Genomic DNA, 22019 nt, shown 5'->3' with positions numbered 1-22019 from the left:
TCCAGCACTTCAAGGTGGCAGCAGCCTCCAAGCTCCGCCCAATCCAGCAACCACCGTTCAACCTCCATCTTCATCCGCAACCAACCAACAGCTGGTGCGCTCCAACACGTTCGTCCAGCAGCTGCAATACCTTGAAAGAGAAGCCACCACGGTGGAGGAATGGATGAGCACAGTGCAGCAAAAAGGGAAACAACTTTGAGTAGCTGCAACATGCTTGAGCGGAGTCAACATGTCCAGTCCATATACCAACTCCTCCAGCAGTTTGTTCAACACAGCCATGTCACGCACATGGAGAAAGGAAGATGGCAACATCCAAAAAGCCATGCACGTGAATTCTGCATTTGAATATCACTTTGCATGAATGAAAAGAGAATAATTGGAGGAGGTCACGGCATTGATACAAGAAAAGCTTACAGAGGATAGTGCCCGTGAGTGAATGTCTAGATGTGCACGTGATGGACAACATTAAAGATTGAGAAAGGAATCTCACCCACAAAGAAATTGGCAGCACATGGGTGTAAGTGGATTCTTGGTCAGGAAAGAATAATTGGTAGAGAAATACATTTTTCTATTTGAAAGGAAAAGAAAGTAATGTCAAAATTTTGAAACCTCTACCCGAGAAAGTGGAAAAAGCAGGGAGAATAAAATGGTGATCTGATGACATGGAAAACTACTTGCAGACAAGGTATGGGCAGCAGCACTTTTTGAGATGAATATTTTGTTGGAAAAGATAGTGGGGTGCATGGATAAAGGAAGAGGAAATTCATTAACAACATATAAGGGCTGTCACGATATGGAGAAGTTTTATTTCTTTGGTAGGCATGTCACGACATCTACCATTTATTTCTCTGCACATGGCTTAAAAAAATAAAATAAAAGAGAAAGAGTGAAGTGGTGTCACGGCCCACAATGTGAGAATATTCTTTCTTCTAAAGATATGCATGCACTCAAAGTATGGGGAGGAAACACTTCACGTAAAAAAAAGGGAGCTTAAGCTTTCAGAATTATTGGCTTGAAAGAACACTCCACACAACTTCTAGCAAGAGGGACCACCACCTAATTCATGAGAGACAACACGCATGGAGGAAGTCACGGGGTCTTTGGAAGCAGCTCACGGATCCATTCTTCTCCAGCTCCTCACCGTCCAGAAACATCCAATATACAGCAAAGATTTCCATCTAGAAAGTCCATGGAAGTGGGCAGCCTCTCCCACATTGTCCACTACTTTTGAACACACAGAATTCTCCATTTGAAGAAACGTCCAAGAGCTCATGGTATTCATCCTTCCGTTCCAACAAACATCACAAGTCCAAAGAAGAGAGGAGCATCAAGGAATGGATTTCAAGCAAGAAATAAAGACCCACGGCCTTGGCCCACATAGAAGGTGAAATTGTTTGTCACATCTTTGAGTAAAGTCAGCAAAGGCCGTGAAGCAGCAACACATGTAAAATGCTCACGGACTTGAACCAGACAAGAGCTCACGGACATCCATTCTTCACGAGCTCCACAGTCCAGAAGCTGATGCCAAAAATTTCAATCATCTTTTGGGAGTGAAGTGGTGGGACCAGAAGGGAGGGCCCTTACATTTTGTTTTGAACAGGCACACAGATACGGCTCTTACCACAATAAAAGGAGAGCTTTGGACAGAAGAAACAGGAGTAGGAGTAGGGGTAGCAGACAGATTCCAGTAGCTTAGGAGTAGTGTAGAACGTCTGCTTCTGGAGTTCATTTTTCCCCCTCCCCCTTGGGGAGGTTTTGGGTTTGTTTTTATTTTACAGTTCATGTATTGAATCTTAATTTTCCGATTTGGGTTTGTCATCAGTTAATGTTGTTATTGTTGTTTGTTTCCAGTGTTGAATGTAATTTATAGTTTCCGATTTTCGTTGTTGAATTTTATTTTCATTTGCATTACTTCTCATCTTCAATCCAGTTTCACGTTTAATTTCTGAAAGCAGTTATTGTCATCTTCTTTTCTGCTGTGAACATCATCTCTGCTCAATTTCTCTGTTTAATTCAAATACTCCAGTTTCTAATTGTTGCAAATTTGAAGTCTGTCAAAATCTCATTTTCAATTTACGTTTTCGAATTGTGGTTGATGATTCTCTGTTTATTTTTACTGCCTGGTGATTTTAGTTTTCCTGTCATGTTTACAAAAGTCAAATTTCGTTTTTACTTTTACAGTATGTTGATTTTATTTCCTTCAGCTTTTTAATTCTGTTTGCTGTTTTTAAATTTTGATTTTAATTTAAATTTAATTTTCTGTCCCAAAACAACCTTAAACCCCCCCTCTTTTGTATAAAGATCTAAAACTGAACCACAATAAAATTGATCCTTGAGAGACGACCTAGGAGTCAAATCCTAGTTATACTGTACTGCATTAATATCTGCAATCAACTTTTGATGGGCCGCGACAGCCTTCAACAAAAATGGCGCCGTTGCCGGGGATCAATCATTTGTTGGTAAAGTTTTAGATTTTTTGTTTTGTAAATATATGTTCTGGTTTCTATTTTTGTGTTTTGTTTGCTTGGAAATTTTGTGTGTTTTGAAATTTTTGTACTATCATTTCATTGGGATGTTGTTACTGAGTGCATGACTAGGTGAAATTCTGGACCTAGTTGTGTGTGGATTTGATTTTTGTTTTGCAGCATCTACTGAAGGATGCTTCTGCAACATCTGCTGATGAATCCTGGACAACATCTACTGAGGGATGCTAAAAAGATTCAGATGACAACATCTACTGATGGATGTTGTTACGATGGATGATAGCACAATTTTTCTGAATTTTTTCTTTTTAATTTATTTAATTGTTTGGTTTTGATTTAATTTTCTTCTTTCTTTGTGTGTTTTAGTTTTCAGTTTTCAGGTTCAATACTGCTACTGATGGCAGTAATGATAGCATCTACTGAATGATGCTTCTACGACATCTATTGAAGGATGTTGGGTGATTGGGCATCTGCTGATGGATGCCGATAAAAATGACAAACATTGGTGTCTACTGAAGGATATCAATGACAAAAAAAATAATAAAAAAATTAAAATAAAAAAAAAATAATTTAAAAATTAGCATCTACTGATGGATGTTATGATGACATCTACTGATGGATGTCACTGATTCCCCTTTCTCTACTTTTACTGCACATGTCTATATTATTTGACTGCTATAAATTGTTAATCTGATGATTGTAACACAATGAGGACATTGTGTAGTTTAAGTGTGGTCTACTGGGGGGAAATTCAGAAGTTTTCTGTTTGTTTGTATTTTGTGTGTTAATTTTTTTTTTCTTTCTTTCTTTTTCTAGGTAGTTTTTTGTTTCTTTTGTGTAATAAATTTTGCATGTTTCTCTTAATTTCTGGACATTGTTTAAAATTGTAGATATGTCTTTCATTTCAGTGATACTTGTGGTTTAAAATTCTTGTTTTTCTTTGCATGAGAAAATGATTTTGATGTTTGAGAGGTTAAATTAATTGTGACAAAAATACCCTGTGTGAGAATTGAGCCACTTTATTGTTCTTTCTTGTGTGATATGACTCTTGATCGTTTGTACAGATGATTTGGCTTGACTCTTAATATTTCTTGATTAATATGCATATTTGAAAATGATAAAGGCATTTTTTTTAAGCCTCTTTAGCCAAATAAGCTTACTCTGCTATAATCCTTTGATACCCACTTTTGAGCCTATACACTTCTCTAATTTCTTTATTTTCAAGCCATACAGTGTCCCTAAAAAAATGATTACTTTAACCTAAGGGAATTTTGGAGCTAAAGAAATAATTTTTTGAACAAGTGTGGTCTCCCTGGAAATTCTAAAATTTGGCAAATTGGTTCTACAATTTTTATCTTGTCTCTTACAGTCATATACTAAAAAGAAAGAAAATAAAAGAGACAGTAAAAAATAATAAGGGAGTCAAGAAGAGGATTGAAATAGAGTTTTGGGTGTGATTTGTCTATGTTTATACTTGTTCCCCGCTCCTTTATTTCTGTTGAATTACAAGCTACTTATCCATATTTATCATCCCCTGTCCTTGGCCCCATTACAACCCTGAAAAGACCTTTTGATTTAAATATGCATGTTTCTAAGAATTAATTTTAGAGGCTTGCCAAATCTATTTGTGTTTGCTTTCTTGAGATCATCGAGTTGACATTGCTTACCCCATACACTCGAGAGAAACACCGATAAGTGCATCTGTGAGGTCTGTCATTTTTAATTCATCTTCTCAAATTAATTGCTCATTTTGTCAGACTTTGAATTACTTGAATAATTTCATGAGTATCTGCTTTCTTTAAAAATTTTGTATTAGATATTATCTACATCTTTTTCTTTGTCTAGAATTTTTGAGAACTGTGTAAATCTGTTTATTTTTCGTACGAGTCTTTTCTTTCTATCTACTGAGTCTGTCACTTTCCTGATGTCCTTTGAAAATATTCCCTGATCTGAGTTTTAATTTTGCCCAGGAGTGCAAAAGATTAAGTGTGGTCTATTTTGATGAGTCTATATTAATTCACTACACTTAACTTATTGTGCTAGTATTAGTCAGGGAATTGTGCTTAATTGTCCAGTATTTTCCCGTTTTTCATAATTGTGCTTAATTTGATAGATAATTCTTATTTTTATTAAATTTGAATTATCTATGATTAATTATTTACTTATTAATTCTAGGAAATTATTGGATAATAATTTGTCATATTTGGAGGGCATATGGCTGCTGCATCCCGAGAGCAAAATTTTAGATCAATTTATTTTCCATTTTTTTAAGAAAATTGATGTCCTCTTTAATTGCTTTTGGGAAATGATATTTCATCTGGTTTTTAATCATGAATGGTCAAAGCTCAAGTCACAAGGCTGGAAGGAAAGAACATGCACACGGCCATCTCATTTAGAACTGCTGCTACATCCCTCACATTAGCTGTTTTCAGTTTAGTTCATACATGTTTTGAATGAAGTTGGATTCCAGCAACCACATACATAATCCAGCAGCTGCCACACCTTGAAAAGAGAAGCATCCAGCGTTCAAGCAAAGCAGCAAACGTTGAAGCATGCAGCAAAATGGAGCAGCCGGCTGGAGAAGGTGCTGGAATGAAGAACATGAATGAGAGACCACCAGTCACGGTCCAGCCACCTTGAGAGAAGAAGAGGAAAGGTCATGAGGATGAGGTGGAGGCCGTGAGATAGCAGCTGGAAGGAGAGCACGGAGAATGGGTGGCTCACGGCCAATGGAGGCAGCTTGCAAGGGAAGAAGGAGCTTCCAGCACTTCACGGTGGCAGCAGCCTCCAAGCTCCGCCCAATCCAGCAACCACCGTTCAACCTCCATCTTCATCCGCAACCAACCAACAGCTGGTGCGCTCCAACACGTCCGTCCAGCAGCTGCAATACCTTGAAAGAGAAGCCACCACGGTGGAGGAATGGATGAGCACGGTGCAGCAAAAAGGGAAACAACTTTGAGCAGCTGCAACATGCTTGAGGGGAGTCAACATGTCCAGTCCATATACCAACTCCTCCAGCAGTTTGTTCAACACGGCCATGTCACGCACATGGAGAAAGGAAGATGGCAACATCCAAAAAGCCATGCACGTGAATTCTGCATTTGAATATCACTTTGCATGAATGAAAAGAGAATAATTGGAGGAGGTCACGGCATTGATACAAGAAAAGCTTACAGAGGATAGTGCCCGTGAGTGAATGTCTAGATGTGCACGTGATGGACAACATTAAAGATTGAGAAAGGAATCTCACCCACAAAGAAATTGGCAGCACATGGGTGTAAGTGGATTCTTGGTCAGGAAAGAATAATTGGTAGAGAAATACATTTTTCTATTTGAAAGGAAAAGAAAGTAATGTCAAAATTTTGAAACCTCTACCCGAGAAAGTGGAAAAAGTAGGGAGAATAAAATGGTGATCTGATGACATGGAAAACTACTTGCAGACAAGGTATGGGCAGCAGCACTTTTTGAGATGAATATTTTGTTGGAAAAGATAGTGGGGTGCATGGATAAAGGAAGAGGAAATTCATTAACAACATATAAGGGCTGTCACGGTATGGAGAAGTTTTATTTCTTTGGTAGGCATGTCACAACATCTACCATTTATTTCTCTGCACATGGCTTAAAAAAATAAAATAAAAGAGAAAGAGTGAAGTGGTGTCACGGCCCACAATGTGAGAATATTCTTTCTTCTAAAGATATGCATGCACTCAAAGTATGGGGAGGAAACACTTCACGTAAAAAAAAGAGAGCTTAAGCTTTCAGAATTATTGGCTTGAAAGAACACTCCACACAGCTTCTAGCAAGAGGGACCACCACCTAATTCATGAGAGACAACACGCATGGAGGAAGTCACGGGGTCTTTGGAAGCAGCTCACGGATCCATTCTTCTCCAGCTCCTCACCGTCCAGAAACATCCAATATACAGCAAAGATTTCCATCTAGAAAGTCCATGGAAGTGGGCAGCCTCTCCCACATTGTCCACTACTTTTGAACACACAGAATTCTCCATTTGAAGAAACGTCCAAGAGCTCATGGTATTCATCCTTCCGTTCCAACAAACATCACAAGTCCAAAGAAGAGAGGAGCATCAAGGAATGGATTTCCAGCAAGAAATAGAGACCCACGGCCTTGGCCCACATAGAAGGTGAAATTGTTTGTCACATCTTTGAGTAAAGTCAGCAAAGGCCGTGAAGCAGCAACACATGTAAAATGCTCACGGACTTGAACCAGAAAAGAGCTCACGGACATCCATTCTTCACGAGCTCCACAGTCCAGAAGCTGATGCCAAAAATTTCAATCATCTTTTGGGAGTGAAGTGGTGGGACCAGAAGGGAGGGCCCTTACATTTTGTTTTGAACAGGCACACAGATACGGCTCTTACCACAATAAAAGGAGAGCTTTGGACAGAAGAAACAGGAGTAGGAGTAGGGGTAGCAGACAGATTCCAGTAGCTTAGGAGTAGTGTAGAACGTCTGCTTCTGGAGTTCATTTTTCCCCCTCCCCCTTGGGGAGGTTTTGGGTTTGTTTTTATTTTACAGTTCATGTATTGAATCTTAATTTTCCGATTTGGGTTTGTCATCAGTTAATGTTGTTATTGTTGTTTGTTTCCAGTGTTGAATGTAATTTATAGTTTCCAATTTTCGTTGTTGAATTTTATTTTCATTTGCATTACTTCTCATCTTCAATCCAGTTTCACGTTTAATTTCTGAAAGCAGTTACTGTCATCTTCTTTTCTGCTGTGAACATCATCTCTGCTCAATTTCTCTGTTTAATTCAAATACTCCAGTTTCTAATTGTTGCAAATTTGAAGTCTGTCAAAATCTCATTTTCAATTTACGTTTTCAAATTGTGGTTGATGATTCTCTGTTTATTTTTACTGCCTGGTGATTTTAGTTTTCCTGTCATGTTTACAAAAGTCAAATTTCGTTTTTACCATTTTCAGAATTTATTGCTTTTAGTTTTTACTGTATTTTGTATTGTTCAAGATTTACTATATTTATGTTTTCTGCACACTGTTTTAAATTTCGTTTTTACTTTTACAGTATGTTGATTTTATTTCCTTCAGCTTTTTAATTCTGTTTGCTGTTTTTAAATTTTGATTTTAATTTAAATTTAATTTTTTGTCCCAAAACAACCTTAAACCCCCCCTCTTTTGTATAAAGATCTAAAACTGAACCACAATAAAATTTATCCTTGAGAGACGACCTAGGAGTCAAATCCTAGTTATACTGTACTGCATTAATATCTGCAATCAACTTTTGATGGGCCGCGACAGCCTTCAACAGCGGCGTAGACGACCGAGAACGCTTGCATGAAAGCCCAACTGTTCGGATGAAGTTGGGCGGGAGCAACGTTGAGTTCACGCAGAACGCCCATTTGAAACCCCGAGAAGGGGAGATGAACCCGCAGATCGCGGAATAATGTCGAATATACATAGAAAAAGTATTAGGTGTACCCTTCTTGGCCATGGCACGCCCGCTTGGTCATTTGGCAGAGTGCAAATTTGAAACAATCTGCATCGTTGATCACCTTCACCAAGCAAACCCTACTAGCAAGCCCTTTTATCGAGCGATAAAGTTTAACCTTGTGAGGAGCCCAATCGTAATCGGCGATGGCAAGCCTACCTTTACATCTTCCATCCTACTTACTAGTGAAACCAATGTTGATCCCCACCTCCTCATCTTCGCTGTCCTCGAGTATATGAGAGGAGTTTTCGGTAACTGGTGAATCGGCCTTGTTGTCGGCAGGAGGATTTCTCTCATCGTCGGGACCTAAAGTAGAGGAGTTAACAGAGGAAATGGATGTTGCAGCACCATCAACATACCCCTAGCCTTTCCTCTCGGTAGACTCAAAACTCGTCGGAGAAGACATTGTTTACCTGGATGAAGACGAAGGCTTGGAGTTTTGGAGAGGAATTTGGAAAGACAAAAAGAACGTTCGGGAATCGGAGAGCTTGAGGGTAAAAGTGAAAATGAGGGGCGACCCCACCATAATTTATAGCCGATAAAAGCGTTTCACTCAAGCCATCTGAGGCGTTGGATGAGAGGGGATCTGACGGTTCAAAAGACCTGACGTTTCAGTGTCTACCCTTTCCCGCCTTTTCATGGATCCTGGGGGAACACGTGTCATTCTATGAATCATCGTTACCTTTGGTAACTCAGGTAAATGTGTCAACCGATTGGTATAACTAAGTAAACCCTATGAAATATCCAAGATTTTGCTAGGGCTTGGGGCCTATGTTACTAGAGGGATAGACCCGACTGATCGAGTATGACTATGTGCTGAGTAGAATGAACCGAACGACTGAGGCATGGAAATGGACTTCGCAGTCGTTCAATCACGACAATAGTTGACCATAGTTAAAGCGCAATCAATACGGTAATTGTTATTGATGTCTGGTTAAGGCTGACATTAATGACCATTAAGAGGTAAATTAATTGGTCAGATTCTTGTAAACTCTATAAACAGGGGTTTAATTTCGAGGTAAAAAATATTTTTTTCATAATTGAATTATTTTATACCTCTAGAAAAAAAATTTGACTTGCGTCCGAGTGTCTTCTACAGGTCACCCTCTCAAACCGATCGGTCACCCAAAACACAGTGAACACTAGTCCAAACAGGAGTACTATGCAGGAATCATCCTCACCTCCATTTCATCCCATTTAAGCACAAACAATTTCTATATTGGTTTCTAAAAATTAATCTATAAATGTAGTTTTATTACTAAAACTAATTATTGTTTAGAAATTTTTAGTGATATGACTTATGCGAGATATTAATTTTTTTTCTCAATATTAAAATAAACTATTCAAGTTTTAAAGTCAATCTTATTCTATTATCATTAAGTCAACTAATAGTAAATAGCTACGTAATAATAAATATCATTCTATTGTATATGTAGATTTCAAACAGAAGAGAAAGTCAAATAATAATAAGTAGTTACATAATTATTTTTAGAAAATTAACAACCACCCACGTTATTGAAATATAAAATTCAAGCAAAGTCAATGAGTCTAGTTATTTTATCTTTTATAATAATTTGTTTTATAATGATTGATTTTTTTTTATTTTAATTATGTTGATATTTCAAAGTTCATTAATAATTTATCATGAAATTTTATTAAAATAACAAAAATGATATAAGTAAACATATATTTCGTCTTTATTAATTGTAACTTGTGTTTATTAAAGAAAAAACTAATATGAATATGCTATTAACTTCTAAAGAAACCTTTTACCTTTTATTTTGTTTATAATTTAAAATTTGTTGTGGTTACTTCACATATCAAGGGTTGTTAATTCTTCCACAAAGTTAACTTGCTTGGAATATACATTATCACAACACGTTTGATGAAGAATATTTTCTACTCTTTTCTTCACATATAAAGGACAATATTTTAATGCATGTCATGTTACAACTGCTTGGTGTGCTAAACCAGTTTGTTTTTCAACGTTTAAATACCTCACTAAAACTAAAACTTGAGCAATTGCTAAGTTCATTGACTTGGCTTTAATTTTATGTTTCAATAACGTGGGTGGTTGTTAATTTCTTAAATAACTATGTAGCTATTTATTATTATTTGACTTTATCTATGCATGAGATCAAATTACCTATACAATAGAATGAGATTTATTACTATATGTAACTATTTATTATTATTTGACTTTATAATAAAAGAACGAGATTGCCTTTAAAATTTGCATAGCTTATTTTAGTATTGAGAAAAAACATAATATGTTCCATTTTAATTATGCTGATATTTCAAATTCCATCAATTATTTGTTATCGCATGAAACTTTATTTAAATAAAAAGAAATAATGTAAAGTTTGCGTCTAAAAAATTGCACTACATAGAATATAAACAAAGGTTTAATGTCTCTTTAAATCCTTATTTTCACCCAAAATCTCAAATAGGTCCATTTTTTTCAGCGTCTCAATTGGATCCTTATTTTAGTAAAATTGAATCAAATAAAGGCTTTCCATCAAATTGATCAAACGCCGTTAAGGAGAGTGTGACGTGGCATGCTGACAATGTAATTTTTTATTACGTGACATTAAAAACATGACTGAATTGTATTTTTTTAATTTTTGAATTACAAAATGAAGTGTACAGAGTCGAAATATAATTTAAGTAAGGGCAAAATTGGAAAATCAAATTAAATTAATTTGACAGCTATCACTTGTGATGCCCCTTCCCCACCCAAAATTAGGGTTTCAGATTGGAGGGAAGGGGGAAAGCTTCATGCGTCACGAGAGAACATGGGGGCGCTAACTGAGAATGTCTCATGGCAACTCTTGGAGGCGTGATTCAGAGAAGATAAACCAAGGTTGCTTCACGATTTTGTGTAGAAGACGCGATTAGGTAGTGCGAACTTGAATCTCGTAGGGGAGATTGATGGTGGAAGCGCGAATCGCAGTGGAGCAGGTTCTCGTGTTGACTAGCTGTCTCTCGCGAAGGAAATTTCGAGTTCGATTCGCGATGGGGTTTTGTCACGGGGACTTGGGTTTCTCTGTGTTTTCTGGCTTGGATTTGATGTAGGTTTCTGATGCGATGATGGAGGAGATAATGTGGCTAACTAGTGGTTGCAGTGAAGCTCGCAAGGAAGAAGAAAGGGATATGCAATTTAGGATTACGTGGCAATTGAGATTTTCTGATTTCTGGGTTTGCAGGTGATGAAGATGAATGTGCGGCGACCATGGAGGTTGGCGACAACGGCTTGTAGTCCGACAAGGATGATGGTGGCAGCACAACGTGGCTAACGACGACATTGGCTAGGTTAGGAAATTAAGGTTTGGCGGCAGCCTTATGGTAGCACATAATTGACGGTGATGGTGGCCACTGGCGGTGCGGTTTCATGGTGGCGGCACAGGTGATAGTTGTGGCGGTGACGTGGGGTTTAGTGGCGGCAGAGTGATTGACGGCTAATATAATTTTAGCACTTAATTTAATTTGATTTTCCAATTTTTCCCTTACGTAAATTATATTTCCACTCTGAACACTTCATTTTTTAATTCAAAAATTAAAAAAATACAATTTAGTCACATTTTTAATGCCACGTAATAAAAAATTACACTGTTAGCATACCACGTCACACCCTCCTTAAAAGTGTTTGATCAATTTGACGGAAAGTCTTTATTTGATTCAATTTTACAAAAATAAGGACTCAATTGAGACGCCAAAAAAGGAGGGCTATTTGAGATTCCGGACAAAAATAGGGACCTAAAGAGACATTAAACCATAAACAAACTATTCTCATTATAAAAAAACTAAATAAATACATGAATTAAAACATTAAACTACTCATATGATTCCCTATGAATAAAAGTTAAATTAGTTAACTTATCAACACAATAATTGTTCTCATGAAAAATAGGAGAAACTTGGAACTGTATATTCTTATAAAAATGCAAGCACTGATGTTATCTTCTTATAAGACTCTAAGAAACCACCTTGATCAAAGAAACCCTAACAAACTAAAGTAGAATCACTCTCTAACCAAATTTTCAAAAATTCTTCATTCCAAACGTACTCCATAACATAAATGACTCTCATAAGTAAAGTTGATAAAGTACTCATATATTCACGCTATCTTCCTCTAAACATACCAACAAATATAATTAAACTAAGAAACATCTACTTGCATCATCAATATTCAAAATAAATCTATATTCACCATAAGCCAATTAACAAGAAGAACTTGTCATATTACGTTCATAAAATAAAACTATCATATGCGCTCTCTAGTTCGAATAATGAAAAATTGTAGTAAAAAATCAGAGAGATTATTACTAATAGGCTTATTTAATTTATTTTTAATTATACACCTCATTAATTTGAAAAACAGTAGAAATAGAAGTAATTGGAATCTCAAGTCTATTATGGTTTCTTATCTCTAAATCATTCAAATAATTACGTTAAAGTGTGTATTAGACTGTAACTATAAATAAAGGTCTATAAGAAGTTTTATAAACTAAACCACCAAAAGAAAAAAACAAGAAATCTTGAAAAATCGTATTAAGTTACCTCAGCCATTAATAGATTTCAAAGAAAACTTAATAGAATTAAAGTGTGTATTAGACTGTAATTTTTGTTATTAGATTAAGAAAGAAACATGTGAATATTTTTCGTACTATTTACCTTAAAAATAAATATTTAATATGATATATTGTTAATTTTACATGTAAGATTGTGCAATATAAATATATACTTATAAATGTTGTTATAAATCATTAAAAGGTCTTATGAATTATTCAAAAATTTAGAGGAAAATTGGTTTTGTGCAGTATTAGGATCAAGAAAAGCAAGTATTGAAATTGATATTAAGCTCAAGTTAAAATAGGAAAGCACTATTCACAAGAACAAAACATTTTGATAATATTGTTGGTAATGAAATAACTCATTTATTATATAATTATTTCCACGTTAATTATTCTTTATATATTAAATCAGTCCATTTCTTTTATTAGAGTCGATTCAAACAAATTTTTATGCAAAAAAATTTGTTAGATTTTTTATTCAATTTAAATAAATTTAAAACTTTAAGAGAGATGAAATTGAAGAAATATCATACTACTATTCAAAACTTAGGAGATCTCAACAAACAAATTTAATCATAATTAACCAATTTTTAAAAAATAAATATTTCAACATTTCATACATATAAAAAATCTATTAACAATGGAAGCTAGAAATCGCAACAATGGAAGAGGATGGAAGAGGATTGTAGTAATGTAAAACAAGTTTTGGAAGTAAGGAAATACGTGCTACAATAATACTACCAGAGTGCAAAACCTATTTAATTATATTAATTAATTATAGGGTTTAAACAAAATTAAGAAAATTAAAAATTTGTATAAATAGTATAATTTTTTCTTGTTGTACTAAAAACTAAATATATTGAAGTAACTATTTATCCAAAATAAAAATAATAACTTTTTATTAGATGTTAAAGAGGTGTAAGAAAATTCAGAAGTACACAAAGTATAGGATTTAGGGTTTATAAAAATAAGCCTAATGATAGGTTTACGAAAAAATAGGCAACCTTAATTTTCTTCATAATAAATTAGTTTTACAGTAGAATAGGGAGAAGTTATTAAAACCTCCATCAGCCAATATGTTTAGCTTTATGGAAGAATATTTTTAGCTCCCATTATGCCTGCCAAATGCCATGACATCCAGCTTAGTTATATGAGTAATAAACAAAAAGTATCATAATGAACACTTCAGAGTTGAGGTCGTCCCATCCAAGGTAGTTTATTATTTTACGGGAGAGCTGGCGAGAAATTGTCAAATATATTCAAAGTTTCCAGTTCTTCAGGCGTCATATCAGATTGCGGCCAAGAGGTTAGCCTAAGAGGGTTTTGTGTAGGGAAATTTAGGCTGATCGTCCTCGATAAAGAAGAGCTCAAAGTGCATTTCTTAGTTCAGATATTAAGGATATACCCATCCTCGTTTGGCAATCGGGCGAGTACGAAAGTAATACAAAAAAGTAGCAGGTGTTGGTGTTATATCAAGCACCTGACATATTACAGCAAATGCTTGTATGTAACCCCAACTATTGGGGTGCAATTGAAAGGGCGTTGTGTTCAACGATTTTAGTACGCCCATTTGGAAGGCACTAAGCGACAGTCTTATAAACATATCATGAAACATATAGGCATACGTAAAAAAGAAGTCAGTGGGATGGTTGTCCTTCCCATGGAAGACTCTTTTGTTTTCTTTACATGCTGACAGTTTAATCAGGGGGCTGAATTCTAGGGTTTATACTATACAGTTATTGTCTACCCAATCCCCTAATTCTATTCTATTTGTAAAGAAAGTGTTAAACTCACTCACATCGCGAGAAGCCCGTTCATATCCACTATAATACTGAGAAGGGTTTGTGTTGGATCTTCTTCGTCTTCGGGACCTTCAACCAGAACATTACCGTAGACAAAAGCCATTTCGACGCTTAACATGGTTTTTGTTGTTCCCCTTGTATTACTTGGTTGGCTGGTAGTACATGACGGTTCTACCGGTGTAGTCGGTGACACACCATCATCATTGCCTCACCCTCCTCCTCCCACTGTTGGAAAAGTGGAACAACATAGTGGGCCTAACGTATTCATATGGGGTAAGTTGTGGAGTAAGAATTAAAGGGAGTCGCAGGATGAACATTAATCTAATGGCCTTGAATGCAAGACTATGTAACTGTCGGAATAATCGGTACCGTTATAGAGTCGCGCAGCGGAATAAAATATAGATAACGGAAAGCGTATAACGATCACAACACAAGTTAAAATAGTCAGTTTCAAAAATTGATTTTTAGCGAACTTTTATCGAACAATTGATGTGCTAAGAGTTTAGGGATCAAGAAAATCAACACAGAATTTTTATCCTGGTTCGAATCAAAAGATTCTACGTCCAGTCGTTAATCACTATAAATAGTGATTAACCTTTTTCACTAAAAATATAGTTGTACAGATTACAAGATAATGAAATGAGCAAAGAATAGAAAACACCTTCCTTCGACAAACGAACCAGAAGAGTGCAACAAGTAACTTCCTTCGACAAACGAATCGGAAGAGCTTCCTTCGACGCACGAACCGGAAGCAACAACTCTGCCAAATTGAAGAGAACTGCTCCGACCTTTGACACACAAAGCGCGAGCTTCTCCTATTCACAAGACCATACAAGAGCACTCTATCACTTTGAGAACTTCCTCATACAAACTGTATTCTCAAAATGGCATAGATCTTTTTCACTCACAGAGAGCTTCCCTTAGGCACAAAGCTCTAATACTCTCAATTGAAAAGTTCTTTCTAAGAGCTGTGAAGACCTATATTTATAAGCCTAGTTTCGTGTAGGGTCAAAAACTGAAAAGACATCTCCCAACTGCCACTGATAATCGATTATCAAAAGTGATAATCAATTATTTGTGTCTGTTATGGAGTTTTCAAAAAAGTGATAATCGATTATCCTGAGCAATAATCGATTATTTCAGAGACTTGGACAGAATTAAATGAAACCGTGATAATCGATTATTTTGTGTAATAATCGATTATTTGCGCAAGCAACTCTCTTCTAAACTGGCTCGTGATAATCGATTATTCCTCTTGATAATCGATTATTTGTGCAATGACTCATTAAATACGAAAACTTCTAAGAGTTTTTACATCATTACATTTTATCCTATACATTTGTTTCCATAAAATGCGTTTAACAAAGATGCATTTAGAGTCTTCAATTCTTCAGCTTTAATCATCATCAAAATTTCACAGTAGCTTCAAGATACCAATGCTCCCCATTGGTAACAATCTCCTCCTTTTTTATGATGATCAAAATTATCTTCTTGTTAAAAGCATTTCTAATTTCCTGCACATATTTCATACTTACAAACATGTTAGTAATAATTGCACTACTTAAATTAGAAGTTTTCTCCCCCTTTTTTTATCATAAGCAAAAAGTAAAAAAGTGGAAAAACTCCCCCTCAAATTTTTCTCCCCCTCAACAAAAGAATTGATGCATTTCAAAACAGAAATAAAATTGAAATTTCATAACATGAAAGAACAGAATACCTCATGGAATATAAGAGAAACAGAAATTCAACTCTAATTAAGAAGTACAAACAATATTAATTAATCCATAATAGAGATAAAAACAAGATATCTAACAAACTCATATATCTTCCCCTTATATAGGTACCAGTTATCACATAATATGTCAATCAAAAATAGATTTCCCCATTTTTTATCATAATCAGAAAAACATCTAATCTTTATGCTCTCCCTAAATTTGTTAACTTAAAAAGAATTTGGGTCCTTTTAATTCATTAAAAATTACTCCCTTAAAAGTAATATTCCCTTTAAAAATCAAAGACAGATTCCTTAAAAAATTTTAAAAAAAGTTTTTTTTTTTATGTTGTGACTTAAGATAATCGATTATTACTTTAAATAATCGATTATTTGAGAGCCAAATTGTCAAAATCCAAATTTTGAGGACGAGATAATCGATTATTACCCTTGGTAATCGATTATTTACGTTAATTTCCGAAAAACACAAATTTGGGCCAAATTTTCAACCTAAGACACATCTAACATTCATAAATTATTTCAAAGCTCTTTAAAGAATACCAGGATACCATAGAGTCTTCTTTTCCTTTTGAAAAATTAACCTGCAAAACAAAACAATAGAGTTTTGGTCCCCATAATCTCATTTGGATCCTTTGAGGTTAGAGACAATTTACTTTATAACCGGAATCCAAGCATATTTTCCATTTGTAACATCAAAATGTTTAATTCTACATTTGTTAGAAGTGTGCCCCTTTTTCATACAATAAAAGCATGTGACAACATTTGGGTTTCTATAAGACACAGTTCATTTTTCAACCCATACCCTACGGGTTCTTTTAATTTGGTTCTTACTTTTAAAAACACTTTTGTTTTTATAAACCTTTTTAACAATTATAGGCATTTCAACATTATTATTTCCAGTTGCAACTTCAAGAAGATTTTCAAGAATATCAATATCAAGCATATGACTCTTACATGAAAGACATTCAACAGGATGTTCAACATTTGAAGACTCTTTCATTTCCAAGTTGCAAATTTTATTTCTCAAACTTACTTCCTCATCTAATGCCTTATCATATTTAATTTGCAATTGTTTAAATTCCTTTTTCAAATTTTTATGAGCAGCATTCAATTTCTCATATTCATCAAGCAATTCAAGAAAAGCCTTTTGTACATCAAATTCACTAGTGTCAAGGCTAGAGCAACTTACTTGGCTTGCAGTGTCATCAATATTAACCGTCAAACACAAGTTGGCTTCTTCAACAAAATCACTTGAACTAAAGGTGGTTGATGCATTATCCTCACAAGCATTGTGAACCTTCTTCTTCTTGTGAATTTTCTTTTCTTTTCTTTCTTTACTTCTTTTGTTGCTTGAACAATAAGCTTTCACATGGCCTCTTTCACCACATCCATAACATTTGAAGCTTGAAGAGGAACCTTGATCGTCCTTCTTTTCCTTCAAGATTTTGCTTTCAGATGATTTATCGTTGGCCATCAAGCATATATTTTCTTGCTCATTAGAATCGCTTGAGCTTGAGGAGTTTGATGTAGAGCATGAGTTCGAACAAGTCAACTTACCCACATTCGATACTTCATCATGAGTGACTCTTAAAAATTTCCACATTTCCTGAGCACTTTTATAAACAGATACTTTGAAAAAATCATCAATGGTTAGTGTAGATAAAATTATATTCCGAGCCTTAATATCAAATTGGGCTCTTCTATTTTCCTCAACAGTCCAGTCAAAATATGATTTTTCTACTTCCACACCATCAACTGTATTTTTAGGAATATATGGACCATTTTGTACGGCTTCCCAGACGCCAATTTTCGAAAAATTTGAAAAACTATCAAAGCAAGCTCTGATACCATTTGTCGAAATAATCGATACCGTTATAGAGTCGCGTAGCGGAATAAAATATAGATAACAGAAAGTGTGTAACGATCACAACACAAGTTAAAATAGTCGGTTTCAAAAATTGATTTTTAGCGAACTTTTATCGAACAGTTGATGTGCTAATAGTTTAGGGATCAAGAAAATCAACGCAGAATTTTTATCCTGGTTCGAATCAAAAGATTCTACGTCCAGTCGTTAATCACTATAAATAGTGATTAACCTTTTTCACTAAAAATATAGTTGTACAGATTACAAGATAATGAAATGAGCAAAGAATAGAAAACACCTTCCTTCGACAAACGAACCAGAAGAGTGCAACAAGTAACTTCCTTCGACAAACGAACCGGAAGAGCTTCCTTCGACGCACGAACCGGAAGCAACAACTCTGCCAACTTGAAGAGAACTGCTCCGACCTTTGACACACAAAGCGCAAACTTCTCCTATTCACAAGACCATACAAGAGCACTCTATCACTTTGAGAACTTCCTCAGACAAACTGTATTCTCAAAATGGCATAGATCCTTTTCACTCACAGAGAGCTTCCCTTAGGCACAAAACTCTAATACTCTCAATTGAAAAGTTCTTTCTAAGAGCTGTGAAGACCTATATTTATAAGCCTAGTTTCGTGCAGGGTCAAAAACTGAAAAGACATCTCCCAACTGCCACTGATAATCGATTATCTAAAGTGATAATCGATTATTTGTGTCCGTTATGGGGTTTTAAAAAAAAGTGATAATCGATTATCTTGAGCAATAATCGATTATTCCAGAGACTTGGACAGAATTAAATGAAACAGTGATAATCGATTATTCTTTGTAATAATCGATTATTTGCGCAAGCAACTCTCTTCTAAACTGGCTCGTGATAATCGATTATTCCTCTTGATAATCGATTATTTGTGCAATGACTCACTAAATACGAAAACTTCTAAGAGTTTTTACATCATTACATTTTATCCTATACATTTGTTTCTACAAAATGCGTTTAACAAAGATGCATTTAGAGTCTTCAATTCTTCAGCTTTTATCATCATCAAAATTTCACAGTAGTTTCAAGATACCAATGCTCCTCATTGGTAACAGTAACTTCTCAAAGAGCGGGAAATAAAAATAATCGTTCAATGGTGCAAGATCTTAATCTAATGATACAAAATTTTCATCTTTTTTAATGCAAGAGCGGTTACAGAACTGAATACTTAAGCCTATTATAAGTCTTATAGTTAATTATGGTTAACTCGGACTTGGGGGCATATGTATGGTATAGAGGATCAGATCCGAACGGTAAGAAGGGTAATAAGGTAGCGTCGATAACAACTATGGTATGTAGGCTGAACAGGTTACATTCATGACCTTCGGTTTATTCCTTATATCAATAGTTAAGCAGGTGAAATGGGTCTATGCGTGTTGGACCGTAATTGGGCCAATGCAGATATTACTGTTATTGGGCTAACGCCAGCAGGAGTGCTATTGGACCAGTGGATTGGCAGGGAAGTAGTTAGTAACTCAGTAATAGATTGGTTAAGATAATAATAACAGATTCAGAGTGGTTAAATAATAATAATAATAATAGATTGGCAGTTAATGTATACATAGTGCTAACAGGGCCAACAACAATTGAAGGCCCATAAAATACCTATAAATATAGAAGTAAATGCAGAGGTAAGCAAGCTTAATTGAGTTCTAATACTTAATAATGAATTAAGTTCATTAAATCTAACTTGAACGTAGGAGTGCTTTTAGCAGGTGCCCATCAATCGGATTGGACTTGAAAAACTTGAAGTCAGTTAATCAAAAGGCAAAAAAGACAAAAGGAGAAAGGTGTGTCTCATAGATTTACTCAATTATATATAGAAACAAAAATAATAACTTTTTATTAGATGTTAAAGAGGTGTAAGAAAATTCAAAAGTACACTTAAAATATAGGATTTAGGGTTTATAAAAATAAGCCTAACGCTAGGTTTACGAAAGAAAAGGCAACCCTAATTTTCTTCATAATAAGTTAGTTTTATAGTAGAATAGGGAGAACTTATTAAAATCTCCATCAGTCAATATGTTTAGCGTTAAGGAAGAATAAACAACCCCTACTTTGTTCCTTCTTTATTGAAACCTTCCATCAAGCAATAAGTTTTATATATATACACCCCATGCACGAAGTACCAACATAACATAAGAAAGGTTAAAGTATGAATATGAAGCTTTACGAATGGTCACGGTCAGGGTATAAAGAGTTAGTTCTCATATACTCTAAAGGATCCGAAAGTAGCATTTTGGGTTTGAGGTACAACCAAAATAGGGTGTTGTTGAGACTTCGCAACCCTTTCTGCGACTCTGGTGCAACGCGTGAGCTTCTGGTGGAGGTCACTGCTAAGAAGGGAAACTCTTGTGAAGGTTTCTACTTTTGGGCAGTCAAAGTTATCACAGGTAGACTCGATGACACTCCTAACCATAATGGATTCAATGGTGAGTCAGAGCTGAAACAAACTTTCAAGAACTCCTTTTCTTTACTTCAAATGAAACCACTAACAAATATGTTTGGTGATTTTCTATGTTTTGATGATTATGTCTATATGATGCATGAAATGAATTTTAGAACCCATATAAAAATTGTGACAGATATTCTCCATAACTTTGAGACAGTTTGTGATAACAAATATTGGAGCGAGCTTTGTGGAAAGGAAAGTTGCTTTTATGAAGTGATTCGAAAAGTTGGAAACAGAAGTTCTGAGGAGAAGGTGAATTGGGAGTTTTCTCACTGGTGTTCTGTGAGTGGTGAAACACGTATACAATACAGTGTGATTATCGAGTGTGACAAAACAAGGGGACTTAAGGCAAAGCTTAAAGGCCCTTTTAAATGCTTGAATTTGGAGAAAAAAGTAGAATCTGAGCCTGCACTCACTCTGCAGAAGATGAAGAAAGAGCCAGAAGAAGCTGATGAGAGAAAGTTTGTGGAAAGTAAGATCGAAGGAAAAGAATACATTCTCTTAGCAGGAGGTTCTGACCAACGTGCCACAGTGGTGAATAATATTGTTAACTCCGGTTCTTTTACAGGTGATGGTAATGGCTCTAAATACGAAAATTGTCAAATTGAAATGAAGTCGGACTTTAAGTCATCATCACCCAAGCTAGCCCTAGATTAAGACGTCGAAACATTTGTGATTTGCTATGAAATTAATAAGGCATGGTGGCCACATGGTTGATCTATAACAGTTAATGGGGGTCTTGTTGTTGTTAGATTTTATTGTTAATTAACATAATGTACTTTCTATTGTTATTAGTTATATATCTTTACATTGGGAAATAAATCACTTCATTAAATTTTAATTACTTTATAAATTTTTGGGTTTTCTATTGAATTTATTTTAGAAATCTTCATTTTTTATTGAATGTTTTTTTCAATTAAGAATTCTTTTTTAATCAGAGTTACATGACCGTTGGTTTTTGTAATTTTAAACAAAAACTTTTAGACAATAAGAAAAATGAAATTTTGAAATCTAATTGTATTCATCAAATATCATTATGTGTCTCCATTGTTATTTAATATATGAAATAAAACAATGTTGTTTTTTATAAAATAATGTATTTTTATAAATTTAAGTTCATGGCATTCTGTTTAGAGAATGCAAAATAAAATGCTCACGTCACTTAATTGATGATAAAAAAATCAATTCAAAAATAAGAAAGTTTTACATACCCACCGGAACGAATTTTTTTTTAACAAAATTTAAGTTGAAAACATTCAATTTTACAAAGGACTTAAAATTTAATAGGTAGAAACATATAAATAATGATGATATAATACAATCCTGTTTCACTAACCAACGGCCTTCTTAGATAGTCTGTTTAATGATTTTTTTAAGAACTAATTAGAAAATAATCACATCTATAATATATATATATATATATATATATATATATATATATAAATATATATATATAAGAGAAGATTTAAAAAGTTATCTTTTGAATTAAACTATAATTTTTTGAATTTATATATATACTTCATTATTTTATATTTAGAATGTATTTACATTATTTATATACTTTATTAACAAAATGCATTTTATTATAAAATTATTTTAAATAAAATA

General features: G+C 34.6%; 1 protein-coding gene across 3 annotated transcripts; it reads left to right on the top strand.

Moving 5' to 3' along the window:
• Positions 1–20108: 20108 nt before the first annotated feature.
• On the top strand, positions 20109–21279 carry LOC108341419 (uncharacterized). Of its 3 annotated transcripts, none has more exons than XM_052879266.1 (2): positions 20109–20352; positions 20569–21279. In XM_052879266.1, the coding sequence occupies exons 1-2, from the start codon at positions 20115–20117 to the stop codon at positions 21066–21068; spliced, it is 738 nt and encodes a 245-aa protein (XP_052735226.1). In that variant the 5' UTR covers positions 20109–20114; the 3' UTR covers positions 21069–21279. The 3 variants fall into 3 exon arrangements, with proteins under 3 accessions (XP_052735226.1, XP_017434594.2, XP_052735225.1); XM_017579105.2 differs by having other exon boundaries at positions 20109–20391; XM_052879265.1 differs by having other exon boundaries at positions 20109–20391; positions 20545–21279.
• The last annotated feature ends 740 nt before the right edge of the window (positions 21280–22019 follow it).

Source organism: Vigna angularis, chromosome 6 (genome assembly GCF_016808095.1).
Source record: "Vigna angularis cultivar LongXiaoDou No.4 chromosome 6, ASM1680809v1, whole genome shotgun sequence".
Lineage (NCBI taxonomy): Eukaryota > Viridiplantae > Streptophyta > Magnoliopsida > Fabales > Fabaceae > Vigna > Vigna angularis.
This window is presented reverse-complemented; position numbering and strand designations above follow the sequence as displayed.